Below are 18,806 nucleotides of genomic sequence, written 5' to 3'. Positions count from 1 at the left end.
CAAATCGGAATGACAAATCGGGCATATAATGCAGTGTGTATGCCCAATTTGCGCGTACCCGCGGTCGCATGCGATATCGTGCGATTGGCTGTGCTGCACAGTCAATCATGCGATATCGTATGTGAGCCTGTAAAAGTTAATGAAGGACGGAACAGAGGGCCTGATTCAGACGCGCTCGCAAGCGGGTCGATGGTGCCCTAGTGCGCATGACGGAGGCTGCTCCGTCATGCACATGCGCGAGATCTGGCTAGCGACGGGGAAGCCGTCGCTCCGGGTCTCGCACCAAAGGGGGCGTGCTGTCGATATTGATTAACAGCACGCCCCCTTTGGTGGGCGTGCTGGGGGCGTGGCTGCCAGACGGAGGCGTTCCCATGGGTCCGGCCCCACTGACATCACTAGTGATGTCAGTGGGAGTGATTTTGGCCCTGATAGAGCCAAAATCATTCCAGGGCTTGCGGTCACCGAGACCCTACCGCAGGGTCTCATCGCAAGCCCGATGGTCGCGATGGTCTTGACCATCGCGACCATCTTTTTGGCCGCTCGCATATGCTGTGGGTGGCAACTCATAGCTATGCGAGCGGCCAGGAGGCCGCTCCAAGTTTAGGTAGGAGGGCCCTGATTCAGAGCGAGCGCTCTGGTCAGAGCGTCTGGCCCTGAATCAGGCCCAGTGATTGTTCCGTCTTTCATTAAATCTTTCAAGTGTGTACCGACAATCATGCGATGTCTAGGGTGAAGACAAATCACCCTGAACATCGGCACGATTGCCGGTCGTTTAGGTGTGCACCCAGCCTTAGACACCACTTGTCGGTTCTGTATCACAAAAATTAATATACAAATTCTAGTGGCTCTAAAGATAGCTCCCACTAGGTATTATCAGTATAAAACTCCAACCACAACCTCAAAAACCGTGTATTTGTTTCAATAATAATATTCCTTATTTTAGTACATTTAGACTTGTGATGTCAGTGGGGCCCGGCCCCAGACGGTAGGCGTTCCCATGGGAACGCCTCCGTCTGGGCAGCCACGCCCCCGGCCCGCCCACCAAAGGGGGCGTGCCGTCACTCAACATCGACAGCATGCCCCCTTTGGTACGAGACCCGGAGCAACTGATTGCCCGTTGCTATCCGGGTCTCGCGCATTCGCACGACGGAGCCGGCTCCATCATGCGCATGCGCACTTGGGCCACCATCGACCCGCTTGCGAGCGCATAGCGCTCGCGAGCGGGTCTGAATCAGGCCCTCTCTCCGCACTCTTCAACCATCACACTACATCTTCTCAGGTCACACAAGAAGTATGTACAAACCAAATCCACTGACCCTCTTCCTCAAAGGTTTCCAGAATCAGCAAATGTACCCTTTTCGTAAAGTGACCACTTAGCATAACAGAAAACTGCAGGGCTCTGCTCAACTCTAATATAAATGCAAAATCAGAAAATGATCTGTCAGAAAACAAAATGCACTTGTTATTTTGGTATCAGGTACACTATTTATTCCTTGCAGTACTTTACAATGGAGGACATACACAGTAATAAAACAAAAATGGGCATTAACAAACAAACAGTTCCTTTTCCACCTTTTAGAGAACAACTTGTCACATCACTGAGGTTTTGTAGATTCGGATTGGGGCCCCTGGGGCTAGCTACACTTGTAGGAGAGTAGACAAAGCTTGAGGCCATAATAATGCTTCTCCTCATGCTGACCAATGCTACTAGTTGGAATTTGGGACGGCTGGATACAGGACAGATATGGGTATCTGGATACCCTGAGATAGCGATAGAGAAGATGTACTCTATTGCCAACACTGCTGCGAATTTGTACGACTTTGCAAATCCACACAACTGTGTACAAAGACGCAGCATTGGTTGCAGATCAGTCGATTATCGGAGTTTTGAGTTACCCAATTGTTACTCAGAAAGGCCTCTGGAACGGAGACGCCAGAGCCAATTTTACCGCATACGGGATTACAGACTGACACGCTCCTAAAACGCTCTTGGCGCGCCTGGGATTGAGCTGCCACCCTCCACTGTCGCCCACAAACGGTCCCTGCATGTCGATCACAATGTAAATAAATCCTCACTGCAAGCGACAATGATAATGAAACTTGATGCATGCACAGGCAACACAGACAAATGCGCAGAGCTCAAGTGATATTGGCATTATGTCCATCGCTGAATCAGGCCTAGAGTACACTGCAACAGTCTGTGGATACACTGAAGTCAGGCTGTGATAAATGCTGGACTTGGATGCTATGATGCAGCAGAGTCAGGCTGCAGGAGATATTGGAACAGAGTGCTATGCACAATGGAAGCAGACTGCAGGTGATGATGTAAATGCTGGCTGTGCACAATAGAAGCAGGCTGCAAAGAAATATGCTATGATGCATTAATGGAGCAGGTTTTCCAGACAGCACTGAACTACTGAGAAGCAATTCTGGTACAGGTTTTCTGAATAGCACTGAACAGGATGCTGAGAAGCCATTAATGGAGCAGGTGTGCTGGAACACACTAAGGCAAAATGCTTGTGAAGTCATCAATGGAGCAGGTGTGCTGGAACAGACTAAAGCTGGGTACACAACCAGTATGACGGATCGGCCCTTCGGCCAATGAGCTGTCCTGTCTGACAATTGGTAAACGCATACACACTTACCAATTGTCAGCCTGATGTGGCGTGACTGAAGTCACAACTGGGTGGGCATTTACATGTGCCCCTCCAGTTGAGCTGTCAGTTACCGGTGGCCTCTTGTACACACAGCACGATGCACCAATATAGCTGTATATATTTTGGGCATTAGCTGTGCTGCACAGCTGACGAGATATATCTGCTAACGACATCATTCACAGACATATCGTCTGTACACACTGGCCGACAAACACATGACATATCGGCTGTTCAATTGAACGGTGATATATCGGCCACTGTGCACCCAGCATAAAGCAGATTGCTTGTGAAGTAAATACTGGAGCAGGTGTGCTGGAACAGACCAAGGCAGAATGCTTATGAAGCAAATACTGAAATCTGGTAACTGGAACAAAGCGCAGAAGGCAAACGGAGTCAGCAGCTTGAGTACTGATCTTTAGGGAGGGAAGCAATGAACAAACAGTAGTTCAGGGTTAAAAGAGGGTGCCCTTATCACTGATAGGCTGGATGAATCATGTGACTGGAGTGGCTTGACACTGGTTTATCAGAGTGGATCATGTGATACTGTCCAAGAAGGCGGCAGGACCTGCAACTTACAGATGAGTGACCAGAAGTCTCAGGAATGCCACAGGCGGCCAACGGGGACACAGTTGGCAGTAAAGTGACACTGCCAGACCTGTTAACGGAGATTTGTACCCCGATGTGTGAAACAACTGAATTAAGAAATATCTCCATATTCCTACCTACAGGTGAAAACATTAGAACCAATGTGGGAGAAGTATGAAGGGGCAGGCAACGGGCTTTTTTGTCAGGACCTGCTCCGCCCATTTAGTGTGGCGAAGCAGGTCCCTTCATCGGTGGCATGTGTTATAACCTTAGTTGCCGAAGAGAGAGAGTGTCAACTCACCTCACCGCCGAATGGCATTCTCCCTCTTTCGGCTTCTGACCGTCGATCTGCGCTTGCGCCGGTCAGAAACCTACCCAGTGACACACGCAGTTAATTGAAAAAACAAAAACAGTAACAGCCAGGGACAGTGCTAAGTATAAGGCAAAGACAGCTGCAGCTGTCGAAATCGGTAGCTGCTGATGTCGGAACAGTTAGTGCCACTGACTGTTCATACACATTCACAATGAAATGCCACAATAATAAACATAAATAGCTGATCTCTCAATAATAGAGAGTCAATACTTTTTTTCCACCAGAAATGCAGGAATAACAGCAATCAACAAAGATTTATCTTTCTTGGTAATCACCTAACACTGATACCTAGTTGTGGGAGTACCTCAGATCTAAAACAAGAGATATGGTAAGAACTTACCTTTGTTATCTCTGTTTCTACGAAGTCCATAGGGTCCACAGGGTTGACCTTGGGGTATAGGTTGGGAACCAAATCCGGGCACCACGCAGTTAAAGCTTTTAGCTCCCAGGATGCACTGGGTCCACTCTCCCTATAACCCCACCCCCAAGCCAGAGGCACCTCAGTTTGTAAGTAGCCAAAGGCCGGAGGAGGAGAGAAAAAGAGAGAGAAAACTGGAACACTCAATAACCATACTCACCGAAATGGGAGACGGAAAACCGGTGACCAGCCACACAGCCCATATGAAGCCAGGTGCGTCAGGGCGGGCGCCCTGTGGACCCTATGGACTTTGTAGAAACAGAGATAACAAAGGTAAGTTCTTACCATATCTCTTGTTTTCTACTTCAGGGTCCATAGGGGGTCCACAGGGTTGACCTTGGGGATGTCCCAAAGCAGTTCAACCAAGGGTGGGGACGCTCCTGTGCTGAGAGGAGAATCCGTCGCCAAAAAGGAAGCATCCTGAGAGGCAAAGGAAACCAATGCCTAGAACCTTAAAAAGGTGTGGACAGAAGACCACGTGGCCACCTAGTAAGGCAAAACAGCCGAGGCGCCACAGCGAGCCGCACACGAGGGTCACATGGCCCGAGAAAAAACAAGCATCAACAACAGGAAGGCCTACCCATGGGTAGGCCCCTGAGGAAGACCTACGAGGCCATCCAAGCCAACATTTGGTTATAGGCCGGCCATCCTTTCCTGTGAAAACCAGAAATCTCAGACCACCAATAAGGAGTCCGATTTCCGTAAGGAACCTGAACGGATCACATAAATCCAAAGAGGCCAGACCACAGTCAATGAGGCCACACCAGCCGAGAGGACTGGGGACAGAATGGCCGTACCATAAGTTCCAGAATAATATGGAACCTGAAAACCACTAAGAAGAAACACAGGGCGAGAGCAACTCCCACCCTGACATGATGCCCTCCAGAAGAGGGAGCCACATGAGAACGCTCCCAATTCAGACACTCTCCTGGTTGATAGAAACACCCTGAGAGAAAGAGAGAGCCTAAGCAATAGACCATGTAATGGCTATCACAACCAGCGGTTCCATTGACTGTCCCCGGAGGTAACGAAGAACCACTACTTACTCCCAAGGAGTCCCTAGGGAGGACAAATGGAGGCATAATCAAGAAAACACTCCAAAGGATGAACTGGATACCAGAGTGAAGCAATTCCATATCTTAACCATACTGACAGTGTAGAGATCCGCACTGTCAGGAAGACCAGGCCAAGTGTAAAACCCAAGCCAGCCGGAAGGAATGCCAGAATATCTGGAAATCCTGGACACCGGAGGATTGTATCGACAGGTACAATACCATAAGATTTATGGCTGCCACAGTTTGTGGTAGGTCCCAGCAAAAGCTGATCCATGTGCTCTAATCATTCCAACGATGACAAAGCCAGGGAAGCCGTAAGACCACTGTAAGGACACAGTCAAAGACAAACGACCCAGGTCCAAGGCAAAACCAAGGACAAGAGACAACAGGTCCGGGCAGTGAAGCATCAGGGATGGAGTATCGATGTAGAGACTCCGAAGATCCAAGTACCCCTGACATCTGGGGCAATCAGGAGCCACCAGCAGGAAAGCGTCTCCGTCTCGATTGAAAACACTTCCAAAGACCTCGAGGAAGAAGGGAGACCGGAGAACACAGGTACACAAAGTGGAAGTACCACTTCACCGACAAAGAGTCGCTGAAGTTTGCTTCAGAATCCCAGAGCTGAACTGTAACACCATAGTGTGATAAAGTCAGAAGGCCATGAGGGTCACCTCAGGGGGGCCCCCCCTGCTCACCAGGAGATGAAACCTCTCTTGGGGAAGAGACTAGTCCCCGGGATGCACGTCGTGACGGCTGAGGACTCCCGCTTCCCAATGGAGAGCTCCTGAAATGAACGCTGCCGAGATGGTCGGGAGGAGACCCTCGGACTATGTCCGAATATGTGACATACCTGTCATTGCCACCCAACGAACAGTGTTGCTAAAAAGGAAGCCACTGTCCTGACCCTGTCGGACTGAACCTTTTCAGGTTCACCGGGAAACAAGAGTTATGCCAGAGTAAGTTAATTGACAGGGTGGAATCGACAGACGTCCAACTGCACTGAAAAGGATTCGATCCAGACACTGTCCCTAGCAAAGAAAACCCTGGACGAGATGGCCATAGCCACCCGGACAGGGACCGACTTGCCTCCGGAGAGAGCATCATCGTTTGAACAGTTATCCGACAGAAAAAACTCATTCCATCTGGAGATGAGCCAATTATGGAAAGGCCTGGAATGGAACTGAGCCCATTCCACCATGCATCCCAGAGTGTAAAGACATCTGTCGACTGCGCAGACAACCATGTACTCCTAATGGAAGAGAGGAGATTCCGTCTTACGCCAGAAGAATTCTCAGATTCTGAGAATCCAGCAGGGATCCTAGATGAAGAATACCCAGAGAGGGATGCAGGGAGGACTTTTTCCCCGTTGATTAAACGTCTGCACCCTGAAGAAGCCACAGTCATCCTGACCTGGCCGTAAAGTACCCCGGTGATCCCGCTAAGAGCAGGAGGCCGTCCAGGTACAGGAGCATTGGGATATACTGAACAGAAGAACTGTCAGAAAATCCAAAACGCTGGTAAACCCCTGTGGGGCTGAGGACAGTCCCAACAGGCAGAGCCCGAAAAATTGTAAGTGTTGCTGTGATACAGCAAACCTCAGCCCATGCTGAGGAAAGGTCTCTGTAAGTACCCGTAGGCACGCGTCCTGTATATCCAGTGATACCCTAAAGTCCCCAGGTTCCAAACATCGTATGATGGAGCATAGGGATTTCCTCCTGAGCCCAGGTAGCTTTAGGAACTGGTTCAGGGAATTGAGACAGAGAATAGGCCAAAGAGGACCATTCAGCCACCGCACCAGAAAGAAAACAGAACAACCAGTCCCTCACTGAGATAGTGGGGATGGCCTAATTAGCTCCGCTTACCGCAACAACTGCATAGCTTTCTGGATCTGTAAGGCCCTTGTAAAGAGGGCGTACCCTCCTACCCACGTAGCCGCGGCAACTTGACACTAATACCGGGCGAACTGAGAAAATCGGTATCTCCCAGTTGTAGGCCTGTCCCGTCAGACTGAAGAGATATCCGTAGGTTCAGAAGCAGGATCGGCTGGCAGTCCAGGCCTGCTCGGTACTGGATATGTCGGCCCTTGTAGATGCCGACAGTCTACGAAGAAACAGACCTTTAGGCTGACCCAGAGGACAAAAAAGACTTAACAGACTTAGTCTGAGGCCTTGTAGTGGGCATAGCTGAAAGCGGTAAACTTGTCGTTAGTAATACTGCCAATGTTACTACAATCTTGTCAAGGTCAGGACCAAACAATATCAAACCTAAAGATGGTATCTGCACCTCTGCATTCCCAGAGCGCAGCCATAGGGTATTACGGAGGATACAGTCGCAGCCGGAACTCTGAAAGTTAGGAGACTGGTATCCAATATAGGCATTTCCACCTATGACAACAGCATATATTACGTGAGCGACCAAATACATTTGAACTCCCGACGTGTTGGAGGGGAAAAAACGTTACAAATGCATCAACCCAATATGCAATAGTATTAACCAACCATGCTATAGCCATGGTAGGATGGGTAACAACTCCTGAAAGCAAGTATACTGATTTCAGGCAGAGTTACCACCTACGGATCCGAAGAATCCGACCACGCAGGAATGGGAGGCGTAGTAACGTCTGTAATCAGACGAGTAACACGCCCATCCCCCCCAGGAGGGGCTCGTGATGACCCTCAGGGAATTTGGGACAGGAGGCCAAACACTGTTGTAACACCTCCTATCTGGCAACAGCCAGAGTCCCGCCATGCGATCCACCCGCTAGTCAGCAACAGGTAACCCGAAGGCACGCAATACTGAGGGTGTATGATACAGGTGCAGGTCAACATTCACTCTAACCAGAATGGACCTGCTACCAGCCCTAAAGCAGGGATAATAATACCTGAAATAGGCTTCCCCCCGTGTAAGAGGGAAAGAGCCCCGAACAGTACCCAGTTCACGGCAGAGCCAACTGGGAAGTAACCACAGGGCGTCAACCACGCCAATTAGCGTTTCGTAGAAAACGACATCCACCCAGGGTGGCTGTTGTGGTAATCCCTGCAAGGGGAATGACAGACTATTGTGGCACCAGGGGGAATTCATATACTGCGAAAAACCCCTGCAGGGAGCGGTAGTCTGTGTCACAGGGGAAGAGTGCAAGAAGCTGCGAGATACCCTGAGATGAAAAGGGCAGTATGGTGAAGTAACCCCAAGTGAGGTACAACAATGGGGCCCGCCCGGCGATCCGCAATTGAGAGGATCCCGAGAAAACAAACCGCCCAAGGGGGTCGTGAAAGAGGCCGGCACCAGATGACGCCACATACAGAACCCTTTATGAGTCAAATCCTCCGCACTAAGACCTGCAGCACATGACTTGCAGGATAGTAAAAATGGGTGCAGTATAACGCTCTATCTCCTGGTCAGACATATCTGACCAATCTTGGCGGAAATATTAAGCAGCACTATACTGGTCCTGACTGATGCCAAAAATTAGCTGCAGGGACCCATTTTCAGCGTATGCAACACACAGTTCCATCTAAAATAAGGCAACGTGCAGCACGCAACAGTATGTGACAAACCACACAAATATTAACAAGTATATAAATGTGAGGTCTCAGAACCACCCTAAGTACAGCTGTATTAGGGCAGATAAAGAAAAGGGATAGATATACACTGACAGGTGAGAGAATAAAGTACAGTCAGCACTAGCATAAGTCACATACAATGCAGATATATACATATATACATAAACATGTCATATAATATACTGCACTATTACACTGCATTCAACTGCCCAGATTCAGTGTCTGGGAAGGCTACAGCGCTGTGTACACTGACCTGATGGTGAGGTACGCAGGGGGACTGGACTCACTGCCATCCTGAGAGATTTCTGCTGCACCACAGAGATAAAATGGCCGCTGGAGACCTCAGAGGAAGCGTGGCCCGCGGAGGAAGCAGCTCAGCGACGCCAGACTATGGATACTGAAAGGCGCGCTGAGCTGAGGGGAGGAGCCGCTGTAACAGGGAAGGCTGCCTCCCCTGGCCGGCTATTAACCCCCGGGACGCCGGCTCCCTGCACCGATCGTTAAGTCCCTGGTGGTCTAGTGGACACACGGGGTATGGGGGGCCCGCCGCCACTGCCGGCGCCTCCGGTCTGTCCCCTGAGACCGGAGGCACAGGACTGCATTTGAAATGCGCGGATCACAGCAAGCGGTGATCCGCGACCTTACCTGCTCCCCGTGGATCCGGCAGCAGTCCTGGGCGCCCGCAGAGTCCGGCTAGTACAGACTCTGGGGTCCCGCTGAGATCCCCAGATCTGTACTGGCGTCTCAGCGCCAGCGGGGTGACGGAGCGGCAGCTTAGACGTCCTATGGACAGTCCGACGCTGCCGCTCTGAAGAGTCCAAAGTCCATGAAAAAACTTTGTCCCTAAAAAAATAAAATAAGCTTAGGGGCTGCTAATCAGCTCCCCCTGCGCTAACGGTGACCCGACTCCGGCCGGGCACCAACTTAAACTGAGGTGCCTCTGGCTTGGGGGTGGGGTTATAGGGAGAGTGGACCCAGTGCATCCTGGGAGCTAAAAGCTTTAACTGCGTGGTGCCCGGATTTGGTTCCCAACCTATACCCCAAGGTCAACCCTGTGGACCCCCTATGGACCCTGAAGTAGAAACCAAATTTAAGAACAATGGGCCTCATTCAGACCCACTCGCAAGCGGCTGTCCGCTCGCAAGTGGGTCGATGGTGTGCACTGCGCATGCGCACGACGGAGGGAGCTCCGTCGTGCGCATGCGCCAGACGCGACGAGCGAAGGACTTTCCTTCGCTCGTTGTGTCTGATCAATGGGGGTGTGCTGTCGATGTTGATTGACAGCACGCCCCCTTTGGTGGGCGTGCCGGGGACTTGCCTCCCAGACGGGGGCGTTCCCAGGGGAACGCCTACCGTCAGAAGCCGGCCCACTGACATCACTAGTGATGTCAGTGGGAGTGATTTTGGCTCTGATAGAGCCAAAATCACTCCGGGCCTTGCGGTTGAGAAACTCAACCGCAGGCTCTGGCTCGCAGTGGCGATGGTCAAGACCATCGCGGCCATCAACCTGCACGCTCATATAGGCTGTGGGTGGTGACCCACAGCTATACGAGCCTCCAGGAGGACGCTCCATAATTATGGAGGTGGGCCCTGATTCAGAGCGAGCGCTCTGGTCAGAGCGTCCGGCTCTGAATCAGGGCCAATATTCTATATGCATTAAACACCCATTCACACAGCATAACACTTATTCAGCCTATACATTAACATTAGTCTGTAATGGAGCTTTCTGGATCTGTCACTCCTATAGATGCATGCTTGCACTTTCCCAATAAGTCCAAATGTCAATGCTAGCAATACTTAAAATTCTCATGTGTGATTGCTGAGATATTTCCTTTACAATAATTTCACCCTTCTAGGACAATGCTGAGCAAACAGTGCAATCTGAATGCAATCTGCACTTAGGAGGGCTACCAGTGTGTTATTTAAAATCTAGACAACGAGAACGGAGACACAGTTAGATTGAACACGGCATGCAGTCATGCTAATAATGACACACACAAACACACACACACACATCTCCTATATCCCCAAGATCTTCACTATTATGACAAGGTCTTCTTCCATCAGAACAAAGAATAAGTATAATCAGTGTTACTTATCTACATTGTCTCTATTCCACAGATTTATTTAACCTTCTACAAAGGACAAATGAAGATGTTGCCCATGGCAACCAAGCAGTTTCTAACTATCTTTTTATAGAATGTAGTAGATAATTGATAGCTATAATCTGATTGCTTGCTATGGGCAAAAGACACTTGTCCTCTTTCGAAGGTTTGATAAATTCCCTCTGGCAGAGATCCAATGTTTCTCCACCACTGATGAAGGAAGTCCAATGGTGATACTGGATACGTTTTCTTTACCCCAGTTCTGCTCTGCGTCTAGCTAAATAAAATAATAGTCCTGACTCTGAGTCATTCTCTCATTTGTAAACGCACAAATTTCACTAACCAATCCCATTCACCGTGAGACCATGGAGAGAAGACACAATCTATTTCTAGCTCTAATTCCAGAACACCAACAGATCAGTTAGGTCGCCATAGCTGCGCCATAAGGTGGTCACAATGAAGAAGGGGAGGAGTCTCTGTAGACCCGGAAACTGTGCAGCGTGTGTCTGGTGAAGCAGTTACTGTAGATCAGATGTATTCTGGTTGCCCATAGTTTCCACTGTGGATTAAGTTCAATTCAAAACCATGTGCAGTTTAAAAGCTCCAATGGTGCAGGAAATTAAGTGAATGACAAATAATTTATGTACAACGCTCCGTAATTGGCATACTATATATAGAATAATAAAGTCTGGTGGTAGACATTACCCATTTGCGGAAATTGTGGACCATAGCGAATATTCTTTGACTTAGATGCATGAGTTCAGAATACAAAGTATGAGAAACAGGCTGTTCTGTACCTATAAATATTAGCCTAGCCCTAGACCATGCATGTCATATAGTAGTAGGTCTAGAACTTAACAGCACTAACATACTACACTATCCCTTATGTTGCTGCTTATAGTTACAAGTAGTTATTTAGACTGTATCTCTTGTCCGAACATAGGGCCTGATTCAGAGTTGTACTCAGTAGCTACAGCAGCTGGGTCTTTGTGCGCAGCGGCAGTGCTACAATATCAGGAGGCGTCTGCGTCTTATGTAAATAGACGCTTCTTGCTGGCTTCTGTGATCCGCTGCTGCTGCATCTGGAGACGCGGTACTTGCATTATCATCGGACATCTGGGTAACCCTCAGGTTACTCAGATGTCCGGTGTGATCACACTGTAGCGACCAAGAAATCTACATTGGAAGATGAAGGCCCTGGCCTCAGCATGTCTTGGAACCATGGCCGTCATGCTCCTGTTTTCAAGAACGCAGCCCGTCACTCCCCCCAAATCGCCCCAGCATGTCAACCATGCTGCGGCTTAGGGGGCACTACTATACCGGTCTGCACATGCGCAGCACAGACCCAATGTGAGCGCAACTCTGAAAGAGGTCCATAATCATAATTATGCAGACTTACGGTTTTCAACTGAATTATTTCTATGACAGATTTGCCGGGAATATGTTGGTTCGTCACACATTAAAAGCAACTTGGCACTATTCTCTAGAGCTTTCAGTCTAATTCTAGAGCAAACAGCCAAAGAGGAGGCTAGAATTAGCCCAGATTTATGTGTCGAATCTTAGGAGAAAAATTACTTCTGGAGTAATAGATAATAATATAGAATTCTGGTTTCTTACATGAGTAAATAACAGGTGGTCTTTCATGTCATCGAGATCTTCATTAGGGGTCCAGGATTTAGCAAAGCTCAAGAAATCCCATTTTTCCTTGTCATCTTCTTCAGCCTGGATTTTTTCCTTCTTGCCATTGAGCGTGCTGCCTGTTACATTAGCCTGATGGCAGAGAAACAGATAAGAGAAAACACAAACATTGTCTAAGGCACAAATTATTAAACATATTGTATAAAATTTCCTTCAGGTTTTGTGTATAAGGTGTATATGAAACAAATTAATTTCATGTATGTACCCAAACTTTGTTTGAGGCACAAAATTATTGAAAATATTTTATAAAATTACCTGCAGGCTGTGTGTATAAGGTGTATAGAACACATAAATGCATTCTGCATGTATACTGGGGTCCCATTCCCAAGATATTTCATTATGATATGCAAATATTCCAAAATACAGAATATTCCGTTATCCAAAATACCCCTGGTCCCAAGCATTTTAAATATGGGAGACTCAACCTGTACTACAACAAATGTTTCACGCATACATGTATCGATCACTATATTCTATACTATACATTTATGAAGCACGCTAAAAATAATACAGAAAACAAGAGATATGGTAAGAACTTACCTTTCTTATCTCTGTTTCTACGAAGTCCATAGGGTCCACAGGGTTGACCTTGGGGTATAGGTTGGGAACCAAATCCGGGCACCACGCAGTTAAAGCTTTTAGCTCCCAGGATGCACTTGGGTCCACTCTCCCTATAACCCCATCCCCAAGCCAGAGGCACCTCAGTTTGTAAGTAGCCAAAGGCCGGAGGAGGAGAGAAAAAGAGAGAGAAAACTGGAACACTCAATAACCATACTCACAGAAACGGGAGACGGAAAACCGGTGACCAGCCACACAGCCCATATGAAGCCAGGTGCGTCAGGGCGGGCGCCCTGTGGACCCTACGGACTTCGTAGAAACAGAGATAACAAAGGCAAGTTCTTACCATATCTCTTGTTTTCTACTTCAGGGTCTATAGGGGGTCCACAGGGTTGACCTTGGGGATGTCCCAAAGCAGTTCAACCAAGGGTGGGGACGCTCCTGTGCTGAGAGGAGAATCCGTCGCCAAAAAGGAAGCATCCTGAGAGGCAAAGGAAACCAATGCCTAGAACCTTAAAAAGGTGTGGACAGAAGACCACTTGGCCACCTAGTAAGGCAAAACAGCCGAGGCGCCACAGCGAGCCGCCCATGAGGGTTACATGGCCCGAGAAAAAACAAGCCTCAACAACAGAAAGGCCTACCCATGGGTAGGCCCCTGAGGAAGATATACGAGGCCATCCAGCCAACATTTGGTTATAGGCCGGCCATCCTTTCCTGTGAAAACCAGAAATCTCAGACCACCAATAAGGAGTCCGATTTCCGTAAGGAACTTGAACGGATCACATAAAACCAAAGAGGCCGGACGCCAGTCAGTGAGGCCACACCAGCCGAGAGGACTGGGGACTGAATGGCCGTACCATAAGTTCCAGAATAATATGGAACCTAAAAACCACTTTAAGAAGAAACACAGGGCGAGAGCAACTCCCACCCTGACATGATGCCCTCCAGAAGAGGGAGCCACATGAGAACGCTCCCAATTCAGACACTCTCCTGGTTGATAGAAACACCCTGAGAGAAAGAGAGAGCCTAAGCAATGGACCATGTAATGGCTATCACAACCAGCGGTTCCATTGACTGTCCCCGGAGGGAACGAAGAACCACTACTAACTCCCAAGGAGTCCCTAGGGAGGACAAACGGAGGCATAATCCAGAAAACACTCCAAAGAATGAACTGGATACCAGAGTGGAGCAATTCCATATCTTAACCATACTGACAGTGTAGAGAACAGCACTGTCAGGAAGGCCAGGCCGAGGGAGAAACCCAAGCCAGCCCGAAGGAATGCCAGAATATCTGGAAATCCTGGACACCGGAGGATCGTAGCGACAGGTACAATACCATACGAATTATTGCTTCCACAGTTTGTGGTAGGTCCCAGCAAAAGCTGATCTATGTGCTCTAATCATTCCAACGATGACAAAGCCAGGGAAGCCGTAAGACCACTGTAGGGACGCAGTCAAAGACAAACGACCCAGATCCAAGCCAAAACCAAGGACCCTGAGACAACAGGTCCGGGCAGTGAAGCATCAGGAATGGAGTATCGATGGAGAGACTCCGAAAATCCAAGTACCCCTGACATCTGGGGCAATCAGGAGCCACCAGCAGGAAAGCATCTCCGTTTCGATTGAAACACTTCCAAAGACCTCGAGGAAGAAGGGAGACAGGAGAACACAGGTACACAAAGTGGAAGGACCACTTCACCGACAAAGAGTCACTGAAGGTTGCTTCAGAATCCCCAGAGCTGGACTGTAACACCATAGTGTGATAAAGTCAGAAGGCCATGAGGGTCACCTCAGGGGGGACCCCCCTGCTCACCAGGAGATGAAACCTCTCTTGGGGAAGAGACTAGTCCCTGGGATGCATGTCGTGACAGCTGAGGACTCCCGCTTCCTAATGGAGAGCTCCTGAAATGAATGCTGCCGAGATGGTCGGGAGGAGACCCTCGGACTATGTCCGAATGTGTGACATACCTGTCATTGCCACCAAACGAACAGTGTTGCTAAAAAGGAAGCCACTGTCCTGACCCTGTCGGACTGAACCTTTTCAGGTTCACCGGGAAACGAGTTATGCCAGAGTGAAGGCCCAAGATAGGCTAAAGTTCCAACAAGTTAATTGACAGGGTGGAATCGACAGACGTCCAACTGCACTGAAATGGATGCGAACCAGACACTGTCCATAGCAAAGAATACCCTGGACGAGATGGCCATAGCCACCCGGACAGGGACCGACTTGCCTCCGGAGAGAGCATCCTCGTTTGATCAGTGATCCGACAGAAAAAACTTGTTCCATCCGGAGATGAGCCAATTATGGAAAGGCCTGGAATGGAACTGAGCCCATTCCACCCTTCCAAAGGCAGACACTGAATATTTGACCATGCATCCCAGAGTGTAAAGACATATGTCGACTGCGTAGACAACCATGTACTCCTAATGGAAGAGTGGAGATTCCGTCTTACGCCAGAAGAATTCTCAGATTCTGAGAATCCAGCAGGGCTCCTAGATGAAGAATACCCAGAGAGGGATGCAGGGAGATTGATTAAACGTCTGCACCCTGAAGAAGCCACGGTCATCCTGACCTGGCTGTAAAGTACCCCGGTGATCCCGCTAAAAGCAGGAGGCCATCCAGGTACAGGAGCATTGGGATATACTGAACAGGAGAACTGTCAGAAAATCCAAAACGCTGGTAAACCCCTGTGGGACTGAGGACAGTCCCAACAGGCAGAGCCCGAAAAATTGTAAGTGTTGCTGTGATACAGCAAACCTCAGTCCATGCTGATGAAAGGTCTCTGTAAGTACCCGTAGGCACGCGTCCTGTATATCCAGTGATACCATAAAGTCCCCAGGTTCCACACATCGTATGATGGAGCATAGGGATTGCCTCCTGAGCCCAGGTAGCTTTAGGAACTGGTTCAGGGAATTGAGACAGAGAATAGGCCAAAGAGGACCATTCAGCCACCGCACCAGAAAGAAAGCAGAACAACCAGTCCCTCGCTGAGATAGTGGGGATGGCCTAATTAGCTCTGCTTACCGCAACAACTGTATAGCTGTCTGGATTTGTAAGGCCCTGATCGGGTCTGAATAAGGGCCCGCGTACCCTCACATGTAAAGAGGTCGCCTGAGCAAAGAGAGGGCGTACCCTCCTACCGATGTCTCCCAGTTGTAGGCCTGTCCCGTCAGGCTGAAGATATATCCGTAGGTTCAGAAGCAGGATCGGCTGGCAGTCCAGGCCTGCTCGGTACTGGATTTGTCGGCCCTTGTAGAGGCCGACAGTCTACGAAGAAACAGACCTTTAGGCTGACCCAGAGGACAAAAAGACTTAACAGACTTAGTCTGAGGCCTTGTAGTGAGCATAGCTGAAGGCGGTAAACTTGTCGTTAGTACTACTGCCAATGTTACTACAATCTTGTCAAGGTCAGGACCAAACAAGATCTACCCTATAGATGGTATCTGCACCTCTGCATTCCCAGAGCGCAGCCATAGGGTATTACGGAGGATACAGTCGCAGCCGGAACTCTGAAAGTTAGGAGACTGGTATCCAATATAGGTATTTCCACCTATGACAACTACATATATTACGTGAGCGACCAAATACATTTGAACCCCAGACGTGTTGGAGGGGAAAAAAACGTTACAAATGCATCAGCCCATTATGCAATAGTATTAACCAACCATGCTATAGCCATGGTAGGATGGGTAACAACCCCTGAAAGCGAGTATACTGATTTCACCACCTACGGATCCGAAGAATCCGACCACGCAGGAATGGGAGGTGTAGTAACATCTGTAATCAGACGAGTAACACGCCCATCCACTCCAGGAGGGGCTCGTGATGACCCTCAGGGAATTTGGGACAGGAGGCCAAACGCTGTTGTAATACCTTGTATCTGGCAACAGCCAGAGTCCCGCCATGCGATCCACCTGCTAGTCAGCAACAGGGAACCCGAAGGCATGTAAGACTGAGGGTGTATGATACAGGTGCAGGTCAACATTCACTCTAACCATAATGGACCTGTTACCAGCCCTAAAGCAGGGATAATAATACCTGAAATAGGCTTCCCCCCGTGTAAGAGGGAAAGAGCCCAAAACAGTATCCAGTTCACGGCAGAGCCAACTGGGAAGTAACCACAGGGCGTCAACCACGCCAATTTGCGTTTCGTAGAAAACGACATCCACCCAGGGTGGCTGTTGTGGTAATCCCTGCAAGGGGAATGACAGACTATTGTGGCACCAGGGGGAATTCATATACCGAAAAACCCCTGCAGGGAGCAGTAGTCTGTCACAGGGGAAGAGAGCAAGAAACTGCAAGATACCCTGAGATGAAAAGGGCAGTATGGTGAAGTAACCCCAAGTGAGGTACAACAATGGGGCCCGCCCGGCGATCCGCAATTGAGAGGATCCCGAGAAAACAAACCGCCCAAAGGGGTCGTGAAAGGAGCCGGCACCAGATGACGCCACATACAGAACCCTTTATGAGTTAAATCCTCCGCACTAACGCCTGCAGCACATGGCTTGTAGGATAGTAAAAATGGGTGTAGTATAACGCTCTATCTCCTGGTCAGACATATCTAACCAACCCTCTTGGCGGAAATATCAAGCACGCTATACTGATCCTGACTGATGCCAAAAATTAGCTGCAGGGACCCATTTTCAGCGTATGCAACACACAGTTCCATCTAAAATATGGCAACGTGCAGCACGCAACAGTATGTGACAAACCTCACAAATATTAACAAGTATATAAATGTACAGCTGTATTAGGGCAGATAAAGAAAAGGGATATACACTGACAGGTGAGAGAATAAAGTACAGACAGTCAGCACTAGCAGAAGTCACATACAATGCAGATATATACATATATACAAAAACATGTCATATAATATACTGCACTATGTCACTGCATTCAACTACCCAGATTCAGTGTATGGGAAGGCTACAGCGCTGTGTACACTGACCTGATGGTGAGGGACTGGACTCACTGCCATCTCCGGAGCTCTACTGCTGCATAGAAAATGGCCGCCTGGAGACCTCAGAAGAAGCGTGGCCCGCGGAGGAAGCAGCTCAGCGACGCCAGACTTTTGACACTGAAAGGCGCGCTGAGCTGAGGGGAGGAGCCGCTGTAACAGGGAACGCTTGCTCCCCTGGCCGGCTATTAACCCCCGAGACGCCGGCTCCCTGCGCCGATCGCTAAGTCCCTGGTGGACACACGGGGTATGGGGGGCCCGCCGCCACTGCCGGCGCCTCCGGTCTGTCTCAAGCGGTGATCCGCGACCTTACCTGCTCCCCGTGGATCCGGCAGCAGTCCTGGGCGCCCACAGAGTCCGGCTAGTACAGACTCTGGGGTCCCGCTGAGATCCCCAGATCTGTACTGGCGTCTCAGCGCCAGCGGAGTGACGGAGCGCCAGCTTAGACGTCCTATGGACAGTCCAACGCTGCCGCTCTGAAGAGTCCAAAGTCCATGGAAAAAACTTTGTCCCTAAAAAAATAAAATAAGCTTAGGGGCTGCTAATCAGCTCCCCCTGCGCTAACAGTGACCCGACTCCGACCGGGCACCAACTTAAACTGAGGTGCCTCTGGCTTGGGAGTGGGGTTATAGGGAGAGTGGACCCAGTGCATCCTGGGAGCTAAAAGCTTTAACTGCGTGGTACCCGGATTTGGTTCCCAACCTATACCCCAAGGTCAACCCTGTGGACCCCCTATGGACCCTGAAGTAGAAACATTACTACTGTAAAGTCAATAGAGCTCATCTAAATAAAAATGTGTATGGCCATATCTCTGGTTTGCTCAAAAACCACTCAGT

The 18,806-nt window shown here is 49.3% G+C and overlaps 1 protein-coding gene across 3 annotated transcripts in view; it reads right to left on the bottom strand.

Moving 5' to 3' along the window:
- The window catches only part of ZRANB3 (zinc finger RANBP2-type containing 3), a 413,977-nt gene that overhangs the window by 103,924 nt on the left and 291,247 nt on the right, over window positions 1-18,806 (bottom strand). For all 3 annotated transcript variants that reach the window (XM_088472267.1, XM_088472268.1, XM_088472269.1), the window contains one exon: window positions 12,374-12,526. In XM_088472267.1, the coding sequence (XP_088328393.1) occupies window positions 12,374-12,526 (153 nt within the window). The remainder of the gene's footprint in view (window positions 1-12,373; window positions 12,527-18,806) is intronic.

Source organism: Taudactylus pleione, unplaced genomic scaffold (assembly GCF_031769625.1).
Source record: "Taudactylus pleione unplaced genomic scaffold, aTauple2 ptg000122l, whole genome shotgun sequence".
NCBI classification, from domain to species: Eukaryota; Metazoa; Chordata; class Amphibia; order Anura; family Myobatrachidae; genus Taudactylus; species Taudactylus pleione.
This window is presented reverse-complemented; position numbering and strand designations above follow the sequence as displayed.